Source organism: Rhinatrema bivittatum, chromosome 6, assembly GCF_901001135.1.
Source record: "Rhinatrema bivittatum chromosome 6, aRhiBiv1.1, whole genome shotgun sequence".
NCBI classification, from domain to species: domain Eukaryota; kingdom Metazoa; phylum Chordata; class Amphibia; order Gymnophiona; family Rhinatrematidae; genus Rhinatrema; species Rhinatrema bivittatum.
This window is the reverse complement of record NC_042620.1, coordinates 179,492,839-179,516,183: the sequence shown is the minus strand read 5'-3', so window position 1 is coordinate 179,516,183 and position 23,345 is coordinate 179,492,839. Positions and strand designations below refer to the sequence as shown.

General features: G+C 44.0%; 1 protein-coding gene across 1 annotated transcript in view; it reads right to left on the bottom strand.

Moving 5' to 3' along the window:
• The window catches only part of TMEM41A (transmembrane protein 41A), a 61,639-nt gene that overhangs the window by 18,470 nt on the left and 19,824 nt on the right, over positions 1-23,345 (bottom strand). The window contains 4 exon segments of the mRNA XM_029606204.1: positions 10,580-10,603; positions 10,606-10,639; positions 10,641-10,718; positions 17,470-17,631. Of these exon segments, the coding sequence (XP_029462064.1) occupies positions 10,580-10,603; positions 10,606-10,639; positions 10,641-10,718; positions 17,470-17,631 (298 nt within the window).

Sequence of the window (23,345 nt, the reverse complement as noted above, 5' to 3'; positions counted from 1 at the left end):
CAGACCCAACTCCGCGGGGTGGCAGGTGGGTTTCGTGAGGACTAACATCCTGCTGTCCTGTGAGAACACCTGTTACAGGTAAGCAACATTTGCTTTCTCACAGGACAAGCAGGATGGTAGTCCTCGCATATGGGTGAGTACCGAGCTGAGGATGCCCGAGAGTGCACCAAATGCACCCAAGATGCGCAAAAGGTGCAGTGACGGGGGTGGAATTTGGAATGGAGGGCATCCTGAAACCCTTAACGGGTTGGGAGAAGGATGTTGGGTAGTTAAACCGAAAAGAATAGGAGTAGACGGACTGGCCAAACATGGAGCATGCCGGCTAGTCGTATCTAAGCAATAATGGCTGCGAAGGTATGGAGAGAGCTCCAGGTCGCAGCCTGATAAATATGTACAAGCAGCACCGGCCGAAGGTGAGCTATGGAGGCTGGGACGGATGGAACAGAGTGTGGTTACACACAGTGTTGTAGTGAAATGCCTGCTTGTTGGTAGGAAAAAGAGATACAGACCATCAATTAGGAGGACTAGGTCTGTTTGCCCACTGGAACGCACAGCTTGGCTCTTGCCACAGAAGGAAAGAGTTAGGTGGAATTCCTATGGAGTGTAGTGCAGTCTAGATAGAATGCAAGTGCACTATTACAGTCCAAGGAGTGGAAAAAACCCTCTCGCTTTGGTGAGAGAGAGGTGTTGGGAAAGTGGGCAGAGTATATTCTGAGTAAGGTGAGATGCAACGTCTACCTTAAGAAGGATATGAAGTTGAAAACGTAAAACCACTCGGTCACAGAGGAACGCTGGGTCGGGTGAGTATGTAACAAGGTGTGTAACTCACTGACCCTGTTGGTAGAAGTGATGTCTATGAGGGAAAGAGTTCCCCATGGCAGACTGTTAAGTGAGAGGAATGGAAAGGCTCGAACGGAGAACGTATGAGTCTTGTAAGCACAAATTACATGTCCCATTCCGTGACTAGTGAAAAAGGAGGTGGCTTGATCAGTGGATAATCCATGGTAAGCTGACTCAGAAGGGGTTGACCGTTAAACGGGTATCCCCATTCCCAAATGGAACGCCAATTGGAACCGAGGTGTACCCATGTGAAGGATGTCTGGGAAGCAGAGTCCGAGGGAGTAAGAAAAAAGAGTGGTGTAGAAAAAAGAAAAAGGGTAAAACTCTTTTGTAAGCGTCATGTGGTAAATCATGCCATTTTGAATGGTAGGATTTGGGTGTGGAAGGATTTTTGTGACACTACCAGTACCTGAGAACATCAGTGAGTCTATGATATGAGACTGACTTGTGAGAAGGCGAATTGGTTATTGGTGTGATAGACCGAGAAGTAAGAGAAGCATATTGGTCTCGGCCAAGACGTGGGTCTGAGGAACAGTGAACCCCGTCCCGTTTCAGCATTAGAAGAGTGCTGGCTGTGAGAGGCAGCAGAAGAGACACATTTAATAGGGCCTTGATGGAACAAAGGCGCCTATGGGAACGCACTGGAAACATGTGTAGGGAGGAGAATCCGTTCACCGTATGGTTCGATGCGGATGCAGAGGGCAAGTTAGGTTGACCTCGGCGCTAGAAGATTTCTCTTGCTACACATGTAGTCCGAGACCATTCAAGAGGATGGAAACCTATATGAAGAAGGTCTGTTAGTGCGTTCAGTAAGTCTGTCAGATAAGTGGCCCGAGGATGCATGGAGCGAGCAAGGGCCAAGGGTAGAGCTATGGAGCTTCCTAGCAGAGCAGCTAAGAGGTTATGCGTGCTTGTGTGTTGGAAAAGCACATTGTCCCTATGCTGTCTGTCTGTATGCACAAAAATTTGTTGCAGAGGCAGTATTGGAAGGCATAAGGGCATAACTCATGGCTACAAGCTCCAGGAAGTTCATGTGAAACTGTGCTTGGAGCGGAATAGATGCATATTGGGTTGAGAAGATGTTAGGTCAAACTTTACAACCCTGAGTAAATGCGAGCATTAGCAGGAGCAGACTAGGTTTTGGCTCTAGATGAAAACGGTTGAACAGCTTAGACCCACTGATAATAAAATTTCACTGAACCTAACTCATAGCAATTTTGGATCTATGAGGAAAGTGCATCATGAAAAAATCCCATGGCCTGACAATGAAAGAATTGAGGGGCTGAAGTTATGGAATATGCGAGCAGGGACATATAGGAATTTGTTAGAATGTCTGCACGGTTGCTGGACAGAAAGGTCGTTGTGACTGTGGTGTCCAGAAGTGTTCTATAAGGGATTTATGGCAGTGACAGCAATCCCAGGTAGTATATTTATAGTGAGTCATGAAGAAGATAGAGCTCCTTGCTTGGATTGACTGTGGTTATGCAGCTGTCCATGCAAGGAAAAGCATGAATGATGTTGTACTCCGTAGAGAAACAGCAGTCACCGATAGTGATTTAATGAAATACCCCAGTTGCTGGAGCTGGTGCAACCGGCAGAGCTTGGGATTGTAATATTGTTGACTCACCATGAAGCACATAGAAAGATTAGAGGCAATCTACTTACTGCGATATGGAAGCATAGTGACGAGAGATACCATTTTACCTGTGCCTTCTGAAGAAAGTTGGTATTTCTGAGGTCCAGGATGGGTGGAGAATAACTACTTTCTGTTGAAAGAACGAATAGTGAAATTAAAACTCCCCAACCCCCCCTCCCTCCTGCACTTTGTAGCGTCCGGGGGAGTGTACCGTGAATCTTGGTACAGAGTGGGGTGGCCGCTCTGACATCCGGCAAGTTGAGAGACCCGGAGGTGTCCAACTGGCGGGGCTGATGTAACCTGGATATCATGTAACCTCCCAAGGGAATGTGAGCAGTAAAGCCTTACCCGCATTTCAGTGTGCTGTACAAGAAAACATCGAGACCTGTCACCAGGTTTCGAGGCAGACTTGCACTTGAGGCAGTATTTGCTGGATCTCGTGGTTAGCAGATCAGCGAATCCATCTGGAACTTCGGTCCTGAATTAGGAACCAGAAGCCAGAGTATTAATCAGCACAGGGTCCTGTTGCTGACAACGGGAGGATGTCCTGATGCAATCCCAAATAAATGGTAGAGAGGTTCTCTTGGTATGGTGTCTGACATAGCTGGCAATAGCGATATGTGACACTAATACGGTTCTTGGAAGACAGGCTACCTAGAACCTTTCGAACCATGTGGCCCAAATTAGAGAACAGATCTCAATGGGAATGCCGCTGAAGCAGGATTAGACTACTTACCATCCGACGTGGATCACCGAAGGACGAGCTGGTGAAGATTGATGGCTCCGTGGATTTCAGGAGTCATCGAGGGGTAGCCTGTCGGGATGTATCGTCCAACTCAACTCTGAAACCTGGTATGGTAGTGCAGGTATTGTTAAATTTCGCTTTTCTGATATAGAGGAGACAGGCTGAGCGTGGCTGGCGCTACCACAGTAATTTGTGGAGGGCCACAATCCCGCATTGATGTCGGTGGGACATGCCTCGGGTACAGGGGAGCCATTATGACTCATGAACCTGGCCCTCGTTGCAGTGGCTCGATGTGTCGTGAAGCCAGCCCAGAATTCTTCGGAACTTGTTCCAGTGTTTCTGGAGCACCAAGGACTGCCAGCACTGTGTGGAACAGTGGCGATGGCAGTGGTGATGTTGCTCGGCCCGGGCATTCTCCAGCACCAAGAAGGATAGCACCGATGTGCTGGATGGCATTGGTGGCGGACGGTCACCGTGCTGGTGACAATGACTGCCACGGTACTCGGCCCGGTCTTTCCCCAGCACTGAGGTGGATGCCCTCGCTATCTTGGATGGAGAATGTTGGACTATCAGCATGCCTGCACTGCTCCTGGCACTATGTAGTGTCGTAGGCTAATACGGGGCTTTAATAAGAACCCAAAGCATGGAGCACTGTGTTTAGGCGAGGGTATTATGTGGAGGTGCTATGTCAGTATTGATGGTGTTGATGGCAGCCGAAGCGGCCTCGAGGGCATTGTCAAAATATATATATGAAAAAACATCGATGACCTGGGCAGAGCAAGGATAACAGTGACGAAAGCACTGATGGCATCGGCGTAGGTATCTATGGAAACGATGTGGCATCGAGAATCGAAAAACATCGTTGGATTCGGAAAAAATGATGCCGGCATCAACGGAGTCAATGACCGCATTGATAGGAACGTCGAAGACATTGATGGAAGCGACGTGGGCGTTTATGGCATCGATGTATGGAGGCGGGCGCCGACTGCATCGTGGCATGGCCACCGGCATCGATGGGATTGACTTGGGCACCAATGGCATCAATGGTACCAGCATGGGCATCGATGGCACTGACATGGGCATCGATGGCATCGATCCAGGCATCGACGCCACTGATGGAACCGATGGAAGTGTCCTGGGCATCAATGGAAGTGCCCCAGGCGACAATGGCATCGACCCAGGTATCGATGGCACCGACGACACAAGGGTATGCATAGATGGAATCGATGAAACTCAGGGAAAAATCAGTGCCATGGATAAAAAACATGGATGGCACTGATAGAATCGATGCAGGGAACGATGGCATCAATGTACCACGGGAGAGGGGTACCGATGGCATTGAAGAATGCAGAATGATCTGGAAGGGGGTACCGACGGTAGCAATGGGGACATCGACTGCGCGAGGATACCGAGGAAATCGAAGGACCTGGATTCGACAGAGGTCCTGGCGGCAACGAAAACCGTGGAAGTCCCTGTCCCACTAGCGCTAATAACCAGGCAGAGTGTCACAGAGGGACACTCGCAGGCTATGTGTGGCTAACTATGAAAACACAGGGAGAGGGAAGGCCGCAGTCGGTTGGCAGGCCAGGGAGGTGACAGGAACTGACTGAAAAACAGGGCATAGTACTTACTGAGCGTCGAATAAATGTACGTGAAGAGAGACCCGTGCAGGGAAAAAGTGTTTGTGAAGTAAAAGTTTAAGTGTTTCCGTGCGGAAAAAGTGTTAGAATTTCTCACAGAGCTCCTAACCGCTATGTTTATTGCAGAGCGGAAAAAAGAAGACTGAGGGAGACACCTGTGGTCACAGGAATAATTGCAGGCTGAGCATGCTCAGTGCACTCAGTGTGCCAGTGTCAGTCAAAGCTTTATAGAAACTTTGACAGAAAAGTTTTCCTTACAGGGCTCCATCCTGTGATGTCAACCATATGTGAGGACTACCATCCTGCTTGTCCTGTGAGAATGTTAGTTACATTCTTTTAGAATCAAGCCTTCATCAAATCACTCCTTTATCCCACTGACATTCTTATGCCTCTTATCTCTTTTCCCCTCTTCTATTCCACTGCCTGCTCCCCTAAATTGACCCTCCCTGCTCCTGTTATCCACACTTGCCTATCTGCTCTTAAAGCTATACTCTCATGAACAATTTATTTTATTTACCATTTTTTTTATACCTTCGATATGAACAGACATTCCAAGTGGTGTCTTTCTATTAACCATTCTTTGCTCAAACACCAAGAAAGTTCCTCTGAAGTGCGCTTTATTTCTAATCTCACTCCTTCAATCAATACTGTACTTACAAAAGTCCATTCCTGCACAATATCCTACATTATACCATACTAGGGCACTTACCCCCATAACAGCATCCCACACTAATATAAACATGCACAACATGAATCTTACATTTTAGCCATTCATTTAGTTTAAACACTCATTCACTTCCACATTTAAGAATCACTGGCAGAATTACACAAAATACAACACACACTCATGCAAAGAATGGGTATCTACTGTGCTGTGTACTGTTGTGCTTCTAAACGCATTGTGTGTGCACGTGCATCGTGCACTTATGCTTTTACACATCATGTGTGCATGCATGTTGTGTGCACACCTGAGTACATTGCATGGATGCATCATGTGCGTTGCATCGTGTATGTGTTGCATGTCCATATCATGTGTGTATCATATTGTGCGTGGCGCATGCATATGGGTGGCATCATGTCATGTGTCTGCATGCATTGCATGCACAGGTGCTTCCCTACATATGGAATGCTGGAAAGAGTTATGAAAAGGGATTGATGTCCGTCAGACAATTAGTCTGTCTATAAGCACAATAAGTCTCCAAAAAAAAAAAAAGATGGAACGTCATGACATTTGCCGTGCAGAAAAAAAAAAAGTATCTTCAACGATTTTGAAAACTATAAACATCAGATCAATATTTTGAGAGAACTGAGCCTCCCAAAAAAATCCCCATTGCTTTTTATAGGAAACTATTAGAATGTTAACCAGCGCCCCATTCCAAATACACTGCATATACTCCTTCAGCCTTTCAGAACTTTGCCCATAGCAATGCAAGAGAGACAGAGACAGGGAAAATAACTGAATCAACTAGCAAAGGATTAAAGAAAAGAGCATTTCCAAAAGTACACAAACACACACACCCCCCACTCCCAAACTCATGCAATGCTCCCACTCCCCCCACCTACACTCACCACAGTGGAAAAATAAATGGACACAACCTCTCAACTCACCCCCAACACTTCCCCCATCATCACCACAATATCCCAACTACAACCTCCACATGCACACACAGCCGTAACCCCTCCCCCCCCCAAAATCCATACCCTACAACTCCCCTTACACATACAGTCCTGTCTAACATTACTCTCCACAGAACCCCCACACAGAAACCTAGCAAAACACATCCATCCATCCCCAATACACTCCCGACAGCTACATACACCCACTTACAAGCCCAATCACAACCTCTCTACACACATCCAACCCCCACTCACAATCGCGTCTGCTATCTATAAACACACAACCATATCCCCAATAAAACATCCCACAACCCCCCCCCACACACACACACAATCCCTGCATGAACCCTTCCCAGGTACGTACGACATCCCTATATCCCCCACATCTCCAAATACTCACCAGGACCATCATTCATACCCACAGATATTCCTACACATTCTCCTCAACTATAACCTATACACCAAAACCCATACTTATGTTGGAAAGCATTCCCAAAGTCACGTCTCTGCCTGCTTTCCTTATTTGATCACATAAATATAATGCACAGTAAATCAGTTAGTTTTTTTGTGTATTATGCCATTTGTGTTTTTATTTTGCAATCTGGAAAAGACTGAAGAGGGACCCCGCATGGACAGTGGCATGCTGGGCATGCTCAGTGTGTCAGTCAAAGTTCTAGAAACTTTGACACAAGTTTTCCGTGCCAGGCTTCATCTGATGATGTCACCCATCTGTGAGGACTACCATCCTGCTTGTCCTAGGAGAATGGATGATTTTATATCAGGAAGGTAGTACAGAAATTCGTTTAAATAAATAAATGAATGAATGAATGAATGAATGAATGAATAATAAAATATAGACAGATTTAAATATAATTTTAAATGGTCTTTCCTTCTTAATGGCATGGGCACAGAGTTATTTCCCCCTTCTGATAGTGTGTTCTACAGCAGTATAAATGAGCAGAAGAGGAGCTGTGATGTAAAGATTTGCCATCTCTTGTCACCTTTTGTCGTTTGCTCTTATTTGATGTGTTGTAGATGATGTACACTTTGGGCTGGATTTTAAAGGGTTACATGATTAAGTTAAGCTCGTAACCCTTAAAAAAAAACCCCTGCACGCGCCGATAGGCTCGGTGGCACACGCAAGCCCCAGGACGCACGTAAGTCCCGGGGGCTTTGCTAGGGGGGGGCGTGTCGGGGGCATGTTGGGGGGCGGCGCGACGTTCCGGGCGTTCCGGGGGGCGTGACAGAGGCCTCCGGACCAGCCCCCGGGTCGGGTGATGGTGCGGCAGCGGGCCATCGGCGAGCAGGCGTAACTTGTGCGATAAAGGTAGGGGGGTTTAGATAGGGCCAGAGAGGGTGGAAGGAAAGTTCCCTCCGAGGGAATGGGCAGCACGCGCAGGGCTCGGCGTGCACAAGTTGCACAAATGTGCACCCCCTTCTGTGCGCCGACCCCGGATTTTATAAGATACGCGCGGATCTTATAAAATCGGGCGTACTTTTGTTCGCGCCTGGTGTGCGAACAAAAGTACGCGCATGCGCTGTTTTTTAAAATGTACCCCTTTGTGTGTAGTGCGAGTGTTAAGATAAGTGGCAAACAAGAATGGAACTGCTTTATTTGTCACGCTCATTCTTTAAGAGAGCGATCTTCAGAGAGCCCACAAAGTTGCCCGGTTTGTGGAAGTAGTAAAGAATTGTGGGGTGCAAACTCACTATTGTTTCATCCCCAACCAGATGAATGTTTGGACAGGCCAGATAAATAGGCAAAAATATTAACAACAAGGATTTATTTTATAACCAGATCCTGTATCTTTTGGTTGGACTATGACATTGATGTATATCACCATTCATATGCTAATGTTATATATTTTACATTCCACCATGGATGTAAGTAGCACGAATGAGATATTAGTCCACTTAGATACACAGAAATAAAGGTCAAACAAACAAGCTGTGGATGACACTTTTTTTTTATTGAACTAATAATATATTTGTGACGAACAATGCCTGATGAAGGGAGCATGGTTTTCCAAATCTATTCAACACATGCTATTCAAGCATGTATTCCAAAGCTATTCAAACCTATCACCTATAATTTATTTGGCCTTTGTTTCTTCCATGGCGGTAGAACATCTGCTGCAATCAAGCTAGGTAGAGAGTACATTGTACAAATCAATTCCTCTTTTACCTTTCATCGCTCCAAATGACAGAAAATCTTCACGGGTGTCAACTTTGCTGTTCATACCTCTGACTGTGCATGTAAAACTGCCCCCCAAAACCTACCCCGCGTTAATAGTGCCCCTCTTACAGTGGTATAAAAAGTAAAATTACATATTGGTCTCTCTCTTCCCGCTGCCCCCCCCCCCCCCCCAGCATTTGTGATAAAAACCTTTTCGGTCAGTAAAAAAAAAAAACACAGCAGAAATTACCTATGCAATGAGGGAGCAGGGAAATTAGCCTAACCATGCTCCCTTTTTTATTGCGGGTGCTATTTCCACTATATTTATATCATTTTGATGAATCCAGGGGTAAGTTTTGTACCTGAGGCAACGGCGGGAAAAGTGACTTGCCTAAGGCCGCAAAGAGCAGCAGTGGGATTTGAACCCCGGTTTCCCTGGTTTTTGGCCTCTGTTCTAACCACTAGTCTACTCTTTTACTCCTGCTCAATATCTGGTGTAAGGGACTGTAACATCTTAAAAGTGAAAAAATGACTGGATGAGGAGTCTGGGTGACTTCGGAGGTTGTTCCTGAGCTGCTGAGAGACCAGGCAAACAGTGGTGCACTAATTGGTAAAACTGGTCATTTCCTTCCAGTGCACATTTTACAAAATTTTAAGGAATTACACGTGGAAAAAGCCACCAACTAATAGTAAAAGTACGTGGAGTTAAATCTTCTCAAGTAAATGATTAAAATTAAGAGCACAACTATGCACAAGGAGCAAATTTTTGCACCACATACCTGGATAAATTTTGACTTCTCTGGGTAAGTGGTGGCTTTGATACCACTTAAAGGAAACTAGTTTTGTATTATTCCTAATCCTTTATTTATACTCATCTTGTACAAAAAGATGATACTGATGAGCCAAGCGGGTATTAGGTATGTATTTTAATATAGTATGAATGGTGTGTGTGAATGCGTAATGGGGGAAAATTAGGGGTTTTAACAATTTGGAGGTGTATTATTTAATACATATGAAAAAAAAATTTTTTTTGTAGAAGATGAGTATAAATAAAGGATTGGAATAATACAAAATAGTTTCCTTTATGTGGTAGGATTTAATATTGGGAAACTGAATTCCTTCTGTGTTACAATACCATGCTACCACTTAGCCAGATAAGTCTGAAAAACCGCTATTTATCCAGCTAAGTAAGATAGGTGGATAAGTGTAAAAATACTACTTATCCAGCTATGTTTTACATGAACTGCTTCATACCGTTTAGATATGCGAATATATTGTTGAGTAGATTTACACCTATTTTATATCATGCACTCTCTCAATTGCAGTGTGCACTCATCCATATATGTGCTTATGTGGGTGCTTATTTTACACACATTGTACCCTTATCAAGGCTTAGTAAATCTAGGCCAGTGTAACGGGATTTTCAAATTCTACCACTTGTCTGGCTAAGTCCAAATTTATAATAAATCAAAAAAGGGAACAAAATGTCCAATCACTGTAATTCATCTTACAAACAAGAATAATTTTTATTTAAGTGATATAATCAAAATTTGCTTCTTAAATACCAGTCAGTGATCACATTTTTCTATATATGGGTTTGTTTTTTTTAATTTTCACCACATTGAGAAAGTTTTTGGGGGGTTGGTTTAAAGTTTCATATATTTCTGTAGGTGTCCCTGCACCTCTATCTGGATTTTAATCATTAACTTCCAACCACCCCCATTAAAGTGATTTATTCTGTGTCTTTAACCAAGTGAAAAAGTCCCAAAAATAATTGTGTATTCTAAAATGCCCTGTGCATATTTCCAGGCCTGGATAGATGCATGCCATTGAGACCTGCCAGGGGCCTTGCCTGCTCTCACCCCTGCAGCCTTCAAGATCTCCGCACCCCACCCCCAAACAATGCTTAAACAATCAAATCTTACCTATGAGAATGGAGAAGAAGAACTGGCTACAGGAATATTCAGGATTGGAGAGGTGATGTTTCAAGAACCAGTTTGGGGGACATGGGAAAAACCTTAAAACCAATAAGAAGAAGAACAAACTGCTCCGGTTTTCTTCCACCTGTTAAATGCAAAAAAAAAAAAAAGAGAAAGGGAAACTTTCAGTACATGTGCAGCATGACTGACTGGAGCTCAGTTCCCTTGAGACTGCAGAAGCTAAGCCGAGCTGGGCCTGGCTAACATGTGAATGAAGGCCTCCCCTCCCCCCCACAGCACTCTGAGTGCAGACGTTAGGGCTGCTCATGGATCCAGAGGGAGAACCCTTTTTCTGAGCCCGTACAGTACTCCAGCATGGCATAAACCAGCAGTATGCTGCTAGTCTTTTAGATGTAATGTCAAACCAAGGGCCTCCTTACTCTGTTGACTTTAAAGGCCCCAATGCAATTTCTGAGATGGGACATTAATCCTTGTATCATAGCTAAGTTCCAGCAAAAGTTGTACAATCTATACTTCCACCTGAAGAAAGAACTTAGTTAGGCTTAAAAAAAAAAAAAAGAGACTTTGGCTACTTTTTTAATATCTATAATTGATCGTTAAATACAGCCCAGCACTATCAAAACAGTTAACAGGACGGCAATTTACGGGGGGCTGTCTGTATCTGTTCTTAGATTGCAAAGAGGTCTTTGAATATATCTGAACAGCAGAAATACTACAGGGTAATCTGAAGAAATTCTACTGAGTTAAGTCACAATCTTCATTCAGTCCAACTAACTGTTTAACTAGAGTGAAACCTGTTAACCAAGATCACCAAGTGGATATCCCGTGTCTGAGCAGATTACACATATTGCACAGTCACTTTGCATGTGCACTGGTATAGGATGTTGTCAACCAGGCACCCTTTTCTGATGATCTGCCAGTACAAGAGGGAGGGAGAGAAGCTTTTGATCAAGTTTTATAGTCCCTGCTTCCTCCCAACCATTCAGCTCCTTATATTACAGGAGAGCATTTTATATCTGAAAGGGTTGGGACCAAGGTTGTGCTGCACAATGAATACTGACAGATAATGGGAGAACATAAGAAATTGCCATACTGGGTCAGACCAAGGGTCCATCAAGCCCAACATCCTGTTTCCAACAGTGGCCAATGCAGGTTACAAGTACCTGGCAAGTACCCAAAACATTAAATAGATTCAATTTTTCCAGATAATGGAACTGACCCGAGTACTTGAGAAATATTTCGATAAAAGGCATTTTTTCCAAACAACTGCATGCAGGCCAAAACTCATGATTTTTTTCTGGATAATGGATTTTTCAGATAAATAGACTTTGTAGACAAGGTGCTTCTATATTTGCTGAACTCTGTAACAGTTATGCTGTGCTGAGAGAATTTAACAATATCTAGCATGAGAAAGGAAAGCAATTGCTTAAAGCGAGGGGATAAGACATGAAAACAAAGTGCGTTCATATGCACACAGAGCTATCCAAGTAAACACATTTGAGCACAGGGAGGTTACATGACCTGATCAGGGTCACACAGCGAGTGGTGATACAGTGACTGGAAAACAGACTAAACAGGGGGGGGGTCAAGCGAACAGGAATTATTAACCAGGACATGGCGAAGCTTTTCAGAAGTTAGGTTGTGTTTCAAGTGTACACATGAGAGGGGATGGAGGTGGGCTTGGGATTAAATGGAAAAGATGCTGTTAACCTGATGGTTTGAAGGAAACCCTTTCCATCAGGCTACAATTTGTATGGGGGGTTTTTTTTTTTTGGTTCTAAGGTTTGAAATGCAATAACAATTTTTGAACACATAACGTACACATAGTTTTACTAACGGTGCACGATAATTACAGGAGAATCAAGGGATGGAACATCCAGGAATAGAGACTCTGGTTCAGAGAGCAAGTGTGGGGTTTAAAAGGTAAAGCTGATGCTTTCTAACATGCCATGGTCTGCCCAGACTCTTGTCAGCTGCTCAAATGATTTATCCACAAGGACACAGGCTGCACTTCTGGGACTCAGCCAGGGCCTATGAGAAGTTACAGATAAGAAGAGCTTTGCATTTATAAATTCTTGGGATTTTACAAAGTTGGCAATAAGATTTAATAGTTTTTCTTTTCAGCCGCAAAACATAAAAAAGTAAACCCCTTGTAAAACAACAGCAAAAATATCCCCCAATGTATGGGGATAAACATCCCTTGCATGCCACTTCTCACCCTCTCTTCTTTGCCTCCCTGATCCTGCAGCCTGAGGCTGCCTGACAGGACCCAGCCCTCAGATCAGAGGGGAAGGATGGGGGGAATCTTAAACAAAAGCACACGATCACAGCTTCACAGTGTGTTACTGCCCCATAACTTTGCTGAGCCAGCATGGGGGTCATTTTGCAACTATCTGCAGGCTTTACATTCATTTTCAAAAGGAAAGCACATGCATATACAAAAATCTACTCCCACACATTAACACCTGCTAATGTGTGTGCACACACATTTTTTCTGGAAAAGATTATGTGCCATGCTTTAGAAAATGCAAAAAGCATATACCTAAACCCACACCCCGCCTTTCCACACTGCACACACACAAATAGGCCCATGTGTGTGCTTTTATCAGCACAAAGGGCAGGCAGTTTTCCAAAAGCCCCTTTCCCGCAGGCAATGCACTGGTTTACCCACAGAAATGGCCTTGAAAATTATCTTCTATGTGGCTGGGCATATTTCTGATGAAGCCTAATTGACAGAGCAGTGGACTGATGCAGGAAAAGAGCCGGGACAAAAGTCTCAGACTCCCCCTTGGCAAGTCATATTCGTCTTCTGCATCAAGGACCCACTTGAAAACCAAGGCATTCCTTTTAATCTGGCTTTCTCCAGGCAACAGATTTATTCATTTTTAATGTAATAAAAACCTGGAGCTAGTTTGTCAATGTCACATCAAATAACTGATCTCTCAGGCCTTGTTCATGCTAGCAAACAGATGTCATGTGACGTTAGTTGAAACAGGAACCAGTTTAGCAAACTGGTGCTCGTCAAGCAGCAGTGCTAACAAAGGAGGGTTTAAGCATTCAGTCAGCATTTAGAAAAAAGCAAAATTAATAAGCCACCTCCCACTCCTTCCTTTCTGATTTTTGGTTTGGTTCCTGCGGAGAGATAAGTGTATGATTTTTAACAGCTTCTTCAGCTCGGTGCTGCCACCTGCAGGTGAATCAGTGTGCTGCTGTGCATAGAAAGCTGCACCAAGGGGCCCAGGAACTAAAATGCCTGCTAAAGATTTTTTTTTTTTTTTTTAGCATGCATCACCTACAAAATTTACTGGATATGCTAAAACACCATGTAACAGGCGATGTGCTAAATTTTTAGTGCCCATGCTAAACCCCCCCCCCCCCCCAAACCTCAATAAATGCACGTAAGCTATTAACATGCATGCTAACTCTAAAAACTAATGGGTAGATTCTAAAAGGGCCGCACGTGCGCCCACAATCATGCGTATCTCACCATGCGCAAAGATACGCGCTATTTTATAAAAGCATGCACCTAGATTTTAAAATACTCTTCATGCGTGTATGTCTGCAGCCTTTGCACGAGCTGAGAGAGAGAGAGAGAGACTCTTTATAGGGCTCAGCCTGACACTCAATATATGCACCATTTTGAGGGGGCACTTTGATTCGGGGTGAGTTTTCGGGAGGTGCTGTTAGTTATAGAAACATTCAGGGGTACTCATTGTGAAATTTGCATCATTAAAGAATTTTAGTCCTTATAAGTAATGAAAATTCTAACAAGAAGAAGAGTTGATTTGTACACTGTACAATACAGCTAGCAGAGACTCCAAATCATCTGCTTTTCATCGCTTTTAAGGACTAAAATGTCAATTTTACAATGAATACCCCTGAATGTTTCTATAACACCATCCCCCAAAACCCAACCTTCCTCCTGAAAACTCCCCCCAAATCAAAGTGCTCCTTTACAATAGCAAATATATTGAGTGTCAGGCTGAGCCCTATAAGGAGGCACTTGCTCTCTGTTTCCACCCCCTCCCCCCCCCATCGATGTTCACCAGATGCCTACTGAGGAGGTGTAGCAAAGTTATGTGCATAACACACACACACACACTCGCTGGCTGAGGCAAATTAGGGGTTCCACGCATCAATGCTGGCCCCGCCTCTGGAATGTCCATGCCCTGCCCCTTTTCAGGCTACTTTTTCTGGACCCGCGTACATGAATGTGAGCGCGTCCTTCCCGGCTATTTAAAATTCGCGTAGCTCCCCTGCAGCCCACTTATGCGCGTATGCAGCCAATTTTGCGCGCGCAAGGCTTTTAAAATCCACCTCATAGGGTCAGTACTATAAAAATAGCACATGTGGTAATCTGACCATGCATAACCATTTTTTTCTTTACGACTTTATAAATTGTAACCAAGAACGATTTTTTTTTTTTTAGGAAAAGTGATCAAATGAGATTAAATATTATAAAGGAAGCATAATCACATTGCAATTAAATAACTTAAAACTATTTATTTTTTCAAAATTTCAGGGACAGTCCTAACATAAGGCAAGATGAGTTGGCAAAAAGTGCCCCTCCAAAACACTCCTACGGCCACCACCTCACCTTGCTGAACAGAGGCCCAGCGGGGCCACCGCAACCTGAAGAAAGGTCCTGTAAGCGTTGCGGGCTCCATCCCACAGAGGATGACGAGAGATGAGAAGGCCCTGAGAAAGTGCAACCCTGTGCGCATGTGAATGCAACAGAGAGGATTTCAGTAAGAGCCTACGTGCGTGCAACAGAGAGGCTGTGAGAGTTTGTGTGTGTGCAAAAGGGTGTGATTGCCCGTGTGGCATGCAAGAAGCAGTGCGTCAGAGCCTGTACACAAGAGAGAGGATGTTAGCGAGAGCTTGTGCATGTGTGTGAGAGAGGGGTGTGCAACAGCCTGTGCACTTGTGCCAGAGAGGGGGTTTGAATGAAAGCCTGTGCACAAGAGAGGGGGTGTGAGTGAGAGCCTGTGTGGACAGTTTGACATTCTCTCCTTTTATACTGTGTAGTGTAATGTCAATTGTCATGTATTAATCTTTGGTTTGAAATGCCACTTTTGCGGAGTAAATAAATCTGGATTTCTATTGGAAGGTCTAAAGTGTGCGCTGATGTATTTTCTTTTCCAAAGAGATATTCTCACTCAAGGACCCATGGGTAAACTTTTAAATATCATCCCTTGTACAGCTGCTGCACCTTTTAGCCACAATGTGCCAATAACTGAGTCCCTGAAATAAGAAGCTCGCTAAAAAGTTAACACCTGCTCCAAGGCAGGTGTTCAATTTTGGCCTTAGCGAGCCTGTGCCAAATAGCATGTGGAGGAAAGAATAAACATACTGGGCAGGATTTTAAAAGCTCTGCGCGTGTAAATCGTGTTACGTGCGCTGGACCTATTTTACGTGCGACGGGCGTAAAGCCCCAGGACATGTCTAAGTCCCAGGGTTTTGAAAAAGGGGCAGTCCGGGGGCAGGGCCAGAGGCCTCTGGCACAGCGGCCATTTGCCGCTGTGTTGGAGGATCGCGTGCCGGCAGGTAAGATAGAGGTCGGGGGGTAGAGTAGGGCTAGGGGGGAAAGGTTAGAATAGGGGAAGGCCATGGGCATCAGCGTGCACCCCCTTGCACGCGCTGACCCCCGATTTTATAAGATGTTATAAAATCGGGCGGACACGTGTGCACGCCGGGTAGCGCACGCACATGTACGCCCGCGCACAGGTTTGAACATTTACCCCACTATTTTCAATGTGCCCACTAAATCCTAATTGACATCTGACATTCCTTCATTTATACGCATGTTAGTGCTAATTTTAGTGTGTGCACTCTTAATGTCTTTTTGGACCAGTTTAGCAAGCATGCTGGGGCCTTCGTGCAAAGCATACTATTTAATATGCATGGGCCCGTATGCGCAGTCTGATCTGTCCACACCATGACAGTATGACTACAGCGTACAGCAACTGCAAACGAATCTCTGAGAGGCCATATAATGCAATAAAGACACGGACATAAGATGCATGGCTTTATGCCAAACAATCAGAGAGTGTCTGGGAGCAATTAAAAAGGAGTACAGGGCCAGTCTGAAGGCTTGGTGGCAGGGCTGCGTGCCGGCATCTGTGAGTCCTGGGTAAGATGTTCACACGCATGGCTTCTGCACCCTAGGCCAGCCAAGGATGCTGAACCAGCAGCATTCAAAGCCCACGCAGTTGCAGGGAGACCCAGTAATCGGGGCTTGACTCAGGTTGCCAAGGGAGCTGCAGTCTGTAGACCCTGGCTAAGTACTGTTATTGCAACGGTCGGGCTAATTTGAAGGGAGAGAGGATTGGGGGGGGGGGGGACAAGACTCCTTTTGTAGTTGTGAATGAAGGCTCATGGTGCCATAGTCCAATAGAGACTGGTTCTGATAATTTGAAAGCCCAAAGGAGTAAAAGGAAAACTGCCATTCCAATCCCCCTCCCCCAGACATAAGAGCAAGACTAAAGTGGCCAAAACAACTGATTATAGGGAATAAATGCAAACCAATTTGGACCCCTTTAAACCAGTCAGTGATTTTCTCTGAGTCAGGCTGATCACTGCAGGGTGCTCAGGTGCTCTGATTTTGAGTAAGATCATAATTATATTCACCTCCCCCAGTAACTCACACATTCCTTGTGAGCAGATGGGCACCTGACTGCAGGATGTGCAAACAGCTGTAATACTGAAGCCTTGCTTCACATTCCTGTAAAGTTACTCTGGGCTCCTCGGAAAAGAAATGGAACCGGACAAACAGCCAGTGGGAAAGAAATGCAGCCTCTGGAAATCTCCACTTCTTAAAAAGCTGCATTTCCACCCTCGTGACGCAGGTGTAAGCTCTGCGGTTCATTCATTACCTTTGCTTGCAGCATGGCTACCTTCTCGGGAAAATAGTAAACTACAAACTGTTTCCCAAAGATGCTGGAGAGCAGGTAACAGCAAGTTGCACCCAGCGAGGTCAACGTACAGCAGAGGAACAACCCCAACCATGGGCCAAACAAAGCCCCAGCCAGCATATTCTGAAAAAGACAGCATCAGAAGTACAGATGTCAGTAATGCACCTACACCAGGAGCTACAGGTACATCTCTTCTTTTTTAATTCCATTCTAGTATTAGGCTGTATAGATCTCTGCTAACATGCCCCTACGTTATTCCTCAATAAAGCCACCTATTTCAATCCTGGCATTCACACAATGCTCTGCCACTCTACCTCAATCCTGTCCTAAAAAAATGGTCCCGGCTATTCAACTGCTGGGACGCACACACTGCTCTGCCACTGTACTTCAATCCTGCCCTATAAAACAGCACCAGGATATTTCACTCCTGGGTCACACCCAAGCAGAGATCAATATGGAAAGATGCAAGCTGAGCAGAGGTCTGTTAAATCGGTTTCATTTTCACCATGCAAGCTGGAACATCAAGCTCTTAGATTTCCAAAACAATAAGCAGCACTATTCTTTCAACTAAATCAAAAAAATTTTATTTTCAAATGTTTGTGTGTTAAGGAAAGGACAGCTGTGAGAATAGTATCAAAGCATCAGATATTGTTAAAGCAACAAAGATAAGGGGACTAGCTCTTGTATGGAATCACTTTCTGGTTTGAAAGCTAAAATACCTACTAATTTCCTTTCCTTGAGTCCTGACAGACCAGTGGGTTACCACTCCTCAGCAGCAGATGGAATCAGAAAGCAGTCTCGTTTCTTTCTGATGTCATGTCCGCCCCCTCTATAGTCAGTCTGGTGTTGCAGAACAGGATGCCAGTAGGCACCTTTGCCTTACTTTACATCCTCCTAGAGCTTAATTGTTTTAAACAATTTGAAAAGAAAATAAGACTAAATAAGAAAAATAATTATTTTGTATATTTCTCCAGAACCTTGGAACGGTAACCTCCAGTTTTTCCCCTCTGGGAGTCTGTGTTGCCTTAACCTTACAGCAAAGACAATGGGAAAAGACTTTTTTTTTTTTCAAGTTATAAAATCTAAGTGAGCTCTGAACTAGTCTGTCAGCACTCAAGGAAAGGAAATTTAACAAGTATGTTTAAATTTCACCTTCCTCATTGTCCTGACAGACCAGTCCAGACAAAGGAGATGAGCCCAAGCAGTAGCTAAGCTGGGCAGGTCAAATCCAAGCAGCTTGAAATACCTAATTTATAGTGCTGGACAAAGAAATGTACTGACAACCAGGTTAGTGCCTTGCAGATGTCCTGTGGAAAGATTAATTTGTGCTCTGCCCAGGATCCCACTTGTGTTTTTAGTCCTTAGATATGTCTACCCTTCCCAATGTAGGTGGACACAATGGTCTCCTTAATCCATCTTGCGATGGAAACCTTAAGACACTACTCTCCCCTTCCAATTGTCTTTGAACCGGACAAGTATTCTGTTGGGCCTTCTAACACTAGTTGTGATCTTTAAGTAGCAAAGCAAGACCCTTTGTACATCCAGGACATGAAGGCATTTCCTTGCCCCTATGCACCCTGACTTCCTGAATGCTGGTAATGCAATCTCCTGGTTCAGACAGAACTTTCAAACTCTTCTGGTTAGAAAGGAGGGGACAGGACGGATCTAATCATGCCCCTACAGATTGTCAAGAAGAGGATGTCATTGCAGGACATCCTTCTAGCCAAGCAAATGGCTATTACGCAAACTATCTGTCTTTCACTTTAGATCCTTAATGGCTGCTCCTTTCAGTAGCTAGAAGGGGGCTCCCATCAAGGATTCCAAACACCACACTTAGATCCCAGTCCATAAGGGATATACATACTTCAGCCCCCTAAATAATCGGGTCAATCTAGGTGTGCGGCCAACAAGGTTCCTTCTACTTTTCTCCTGTAACAGATTATAGAGTTGCTACCTGCAATTTCAACAAATTTACCACCAGTCCCTTATCAAGACCTTCCTGCAGGATCCATCCTACTTGCACCTTGAAGGGTGACCAACCTTTGTTCCGGCACCAGCTATCGAAGACCTTCCAGATCCTTTACATTTGCTAAAATATGTGGACCTCTTCTTTGCTTTCAACAAAGTTACAATCACTGCTTCCAAATACCCCCTCTTTCTCAATCTCCTCTTTTCAATAGCCAAGTCATAAGACAATACTGCACCGGATTTTCCAAAGTAAGCTTTCAGTCGTGTGAGCCTGAGCAGTTCCTCCTTACTGGGTCTGACTATATCTCTATACCAATGGCATCTGGCCCAGTCTGGTGTCAGAAGGGTGACCAAGCAGGGTGGTCTGCGATCACTGAAAGAATCCATACTACTGTAAACACCCAGGCTAGGCAAGCTATTTTCTGGCATGGTCACATAGAAAGTCCGGTGGTTTCAGGCTTTAGAGGGGTTTCTCAAAATTATTTGATGGAAATAGCTCATCAGATGTAAAACAAAGCCTAAGATGTCTACACAGTAAAAAACAAACCAACCAACCCCCCCCCCCCCCCCCAAAAAAAAAAAAACAAAGACACCAGTAGATTATTCAAAAATTGTATTTCTGAAGTAAACTGGTAGCTTCTAGCTGTCCATTCATTTTGGACCCTGAGCTTCCTATGTATAATCTGTTAAGAAACCTGCATCTTCATGGATATTCCTCAACCTGGCGTCCACCTCCTGCAGCTCACTTACCTACTTCCTGAAGAATTTCACCAGCTGGCATCTTTAACACTGAATACTATCCACAGGCTGACCGCATTAGCTAGCTTGTGCATGCCTCATTCCCAAAAAAAATTGATATGAGAACCTGGGTGGAAGTATCTTGAAATACACAGCATCTTCCAGCCATCCTGCATGCCTGTGTTTTGAAATGTCTTCCTCTGATTACATTTGGTAGTTGTCAATTTGGCTAATGCAGTCCTCTTTTACATAGTCTGGGAAAACAAATAAGCATGGGTGTAGCTTGCTTATTGTGGGGGTTACTACCCCTAACTAATTAAGCTAAATATTTCACATAGATGCAGCTCCAACACTGCTCTCTGCATTAATGGTGGGGGTGGAAGGGAAATAGAAGCAAAAGGTTACTAAGAGCCAAGAGTAACAGGTAAGTATGAGAAAAAAAAATGTACAAAGCTTGCTCAGCAGACTGGATGAGCTGTTTGGTCTTCTTCTGCCGTCATTTCTATGTTTCTATATATGTTTCTTCTTTTCTCTTCTTAAATAGCTAAGAATGTATTACCTTTAATTTATATAATATTGTTCAGCAAGTAGCTTAATTTGTAGAACTTATCTTTCAGATATTTGCATAGTAATTATAGTCTTTAACCAAATTTTCACTAACAGGAATTCACAAAACAAGAATACAATCAAGAAAACCAGTTTCCCCAGAGAATAATGTTACTCATAGATAAGTATTGTGGTACTATTTTACTTTTCAAACAATTATATGAACTTATATATGTGTGTGTCAAGAATTGATCCTTTGTGCTATTTCTATAATTTTCCAGGTCTCTGACAAACTACTTTAAATTCCAGGCAAAAAGACCCACAGGTAAGTATATTCTATGTTCTGTGTATTTGTTTATTTATTATTCCTTAAACCTATTGTGTCTGTCTTTCTTTTATATGCTTATTTATTTAAAGACATTTATTACCAGCCCTTCCTAAGTTCAGAGCGGTGGTCAATAAGAGCATACCTAAACAGAAATAAAAGGGGAAACAGACATATATCATACAGGAATAGCATCAATCATTACAGTAATACATGATCATGGGGAGGATAGAACTAAAACATCTGGAAAGGAGTTCATACATTCGAGGAGGCTGAGTTCTGCCCTTGCTTATGGCCCTAGGTGGCCTCTTCTAAAGGGGGGGGACACGTTGAGAATAGACTCTTATCATTTAAGCTTGGGAAAGCTTTTTTGAAAAGCGAGGTTTTGAGGGTTTTTTTTTTAAAGAAAGTTCTGTTTTGGAGGCATCTTAGTTCTTTGGGTAGGGTGTTTCAAAGTAGAGGCCCTGCGGAGAAAAAGGCGCGTTCTCTGGTTTCCTCGAGGTATGAGAGCCTAGGGGATGGAACATCTAGAAGCAGGAGATTGGATGAACTGAGGTGCCGGCAGGGGGGTGTGGGTTTTTATTAGAGAGGAAATCCAGGGTGAGTGCAAGTTATGAATCAAGGAGTGTATAATCATAGCAAGTTTGTATTGTACCCGTAATAGGATTGGGAGCCACTGTAGGGATTTGAGAACAGGAGAGATGTGAGTACGCAATCAGAATGTCCGTAAGGAGACTTGCTGCTGAATTTTGAATGATCTGTAGAAGACGGATCACGTATAAAAGGTAGACCTGTCAGGAGGGAGTTGAAGAGTCTATGCTAGAGAATATTAGGGACTGGAGGACACTCCTAAAGTCGGAGGGTTCAAGAAGTGGTTTAAGGTGACAGAGTAAGCGTAGTTTGTGGAAGGAGGAGTTGGTAATAGTTCTTATATGTTGGTGCATAGAAAGCAATGAGTCAAAAGTGATTCCCAGGTTTCTTTCCTTTTGTGAGATGGCGATTGATTGGGAGTCAAAGGAGAAAAGGTTGGGTGTGTTATTCATTGGGTGGCATGTTAGGATAATGATTTCAGTTTTGCATATGTTGAAGGCTAGTTTATTGCTGTGTAGAAGCCTTCTTTGGGTGGTTGTGAGGCAATGGGTGAAGAAAGATTCTGTGAGGGTCCAGGTTTCTTTTAGGGGAAAAAAGAAATGAATGTCATCAGCGTAGATCTTGTAGTGGACTCCAAGGTTGGCAAGGATATGACAAAGAAGTAAGCTAAAGATTGAATAAGGCAGCGGAAAGTGCAGAACCTTGAGGTACCCCAGAGCTCAGGGGCATCAATGAGGAAGAAGTTAGGGAGTCGACTGTGATTTGTTGGATTCTGTTGTTGAGGTAAGATGAGAACCCGGCAATCTCAGAGCCAGACATTCCAATGGAGCACAGTCTTGAAAGTGGTATGGCATGATTGACGGTGTCAAATGTGGCAGCGATGTCAAGAAGACAAAGGAGGAACAGTGAACCTTGGTCAAAAACCCCATCTCACTGTGTCAAAGCTAGAGAGCAGCAGTAATTTGGTGCTGTGGTGCTTTCTGAACACGAATTGGTATTAAGAACATAAGAACATGCCATACTGGGTCAGACCGAGGGTCCATCAAGCCCAGCATCCTGTTTCCAACAGTGGCCAATCCAGGCCATAAGAACCTGGCAAGTACCCAAAAACTAAGTCTATTCCATGTTACCGTTGCTAGTAATAGCGGTGGTTAGTATCTAAGTCAACTTAAATAGCGGGTAATGGACTTCTCCTCCAAGAACACAGCTATACTAATTGCACTAACCACATCTTCTGGCAACAAATTCCAGAGTTTAATTGTGTGCTGAGTGAAAAAGAACTTTCTCCGATTAGTTTTAAATGTGCTACATGCTAACTTCATGGAATGCCCCCTAGTCCTTCTACTATCCGAAAGAGTAAAAAACCGATTCACATCTACCCGTTCTAGACCTCTCATGATTTTAAACACCTCTATCACATCCCCCCTCAGCCGTCTCTTCTCCAAGCTGAAAAGTCCTAACCTCTTTAGTCTTTCCTTATAGGGAAGCTGTTCCATTCCCCTTATCATTTTGGTAGCCCTTCTCTGTACCTTCTCCATCGCAATTATATCTTTTTTGAGATGCGGCGACCAGAATTGTACACAGTATTCAAGGTGCGGTCTCACCATGGAGCGATACAGAGGCATTATGACATTTTCCGTTTTATTCACCATTCCCTTTCTAATAATTC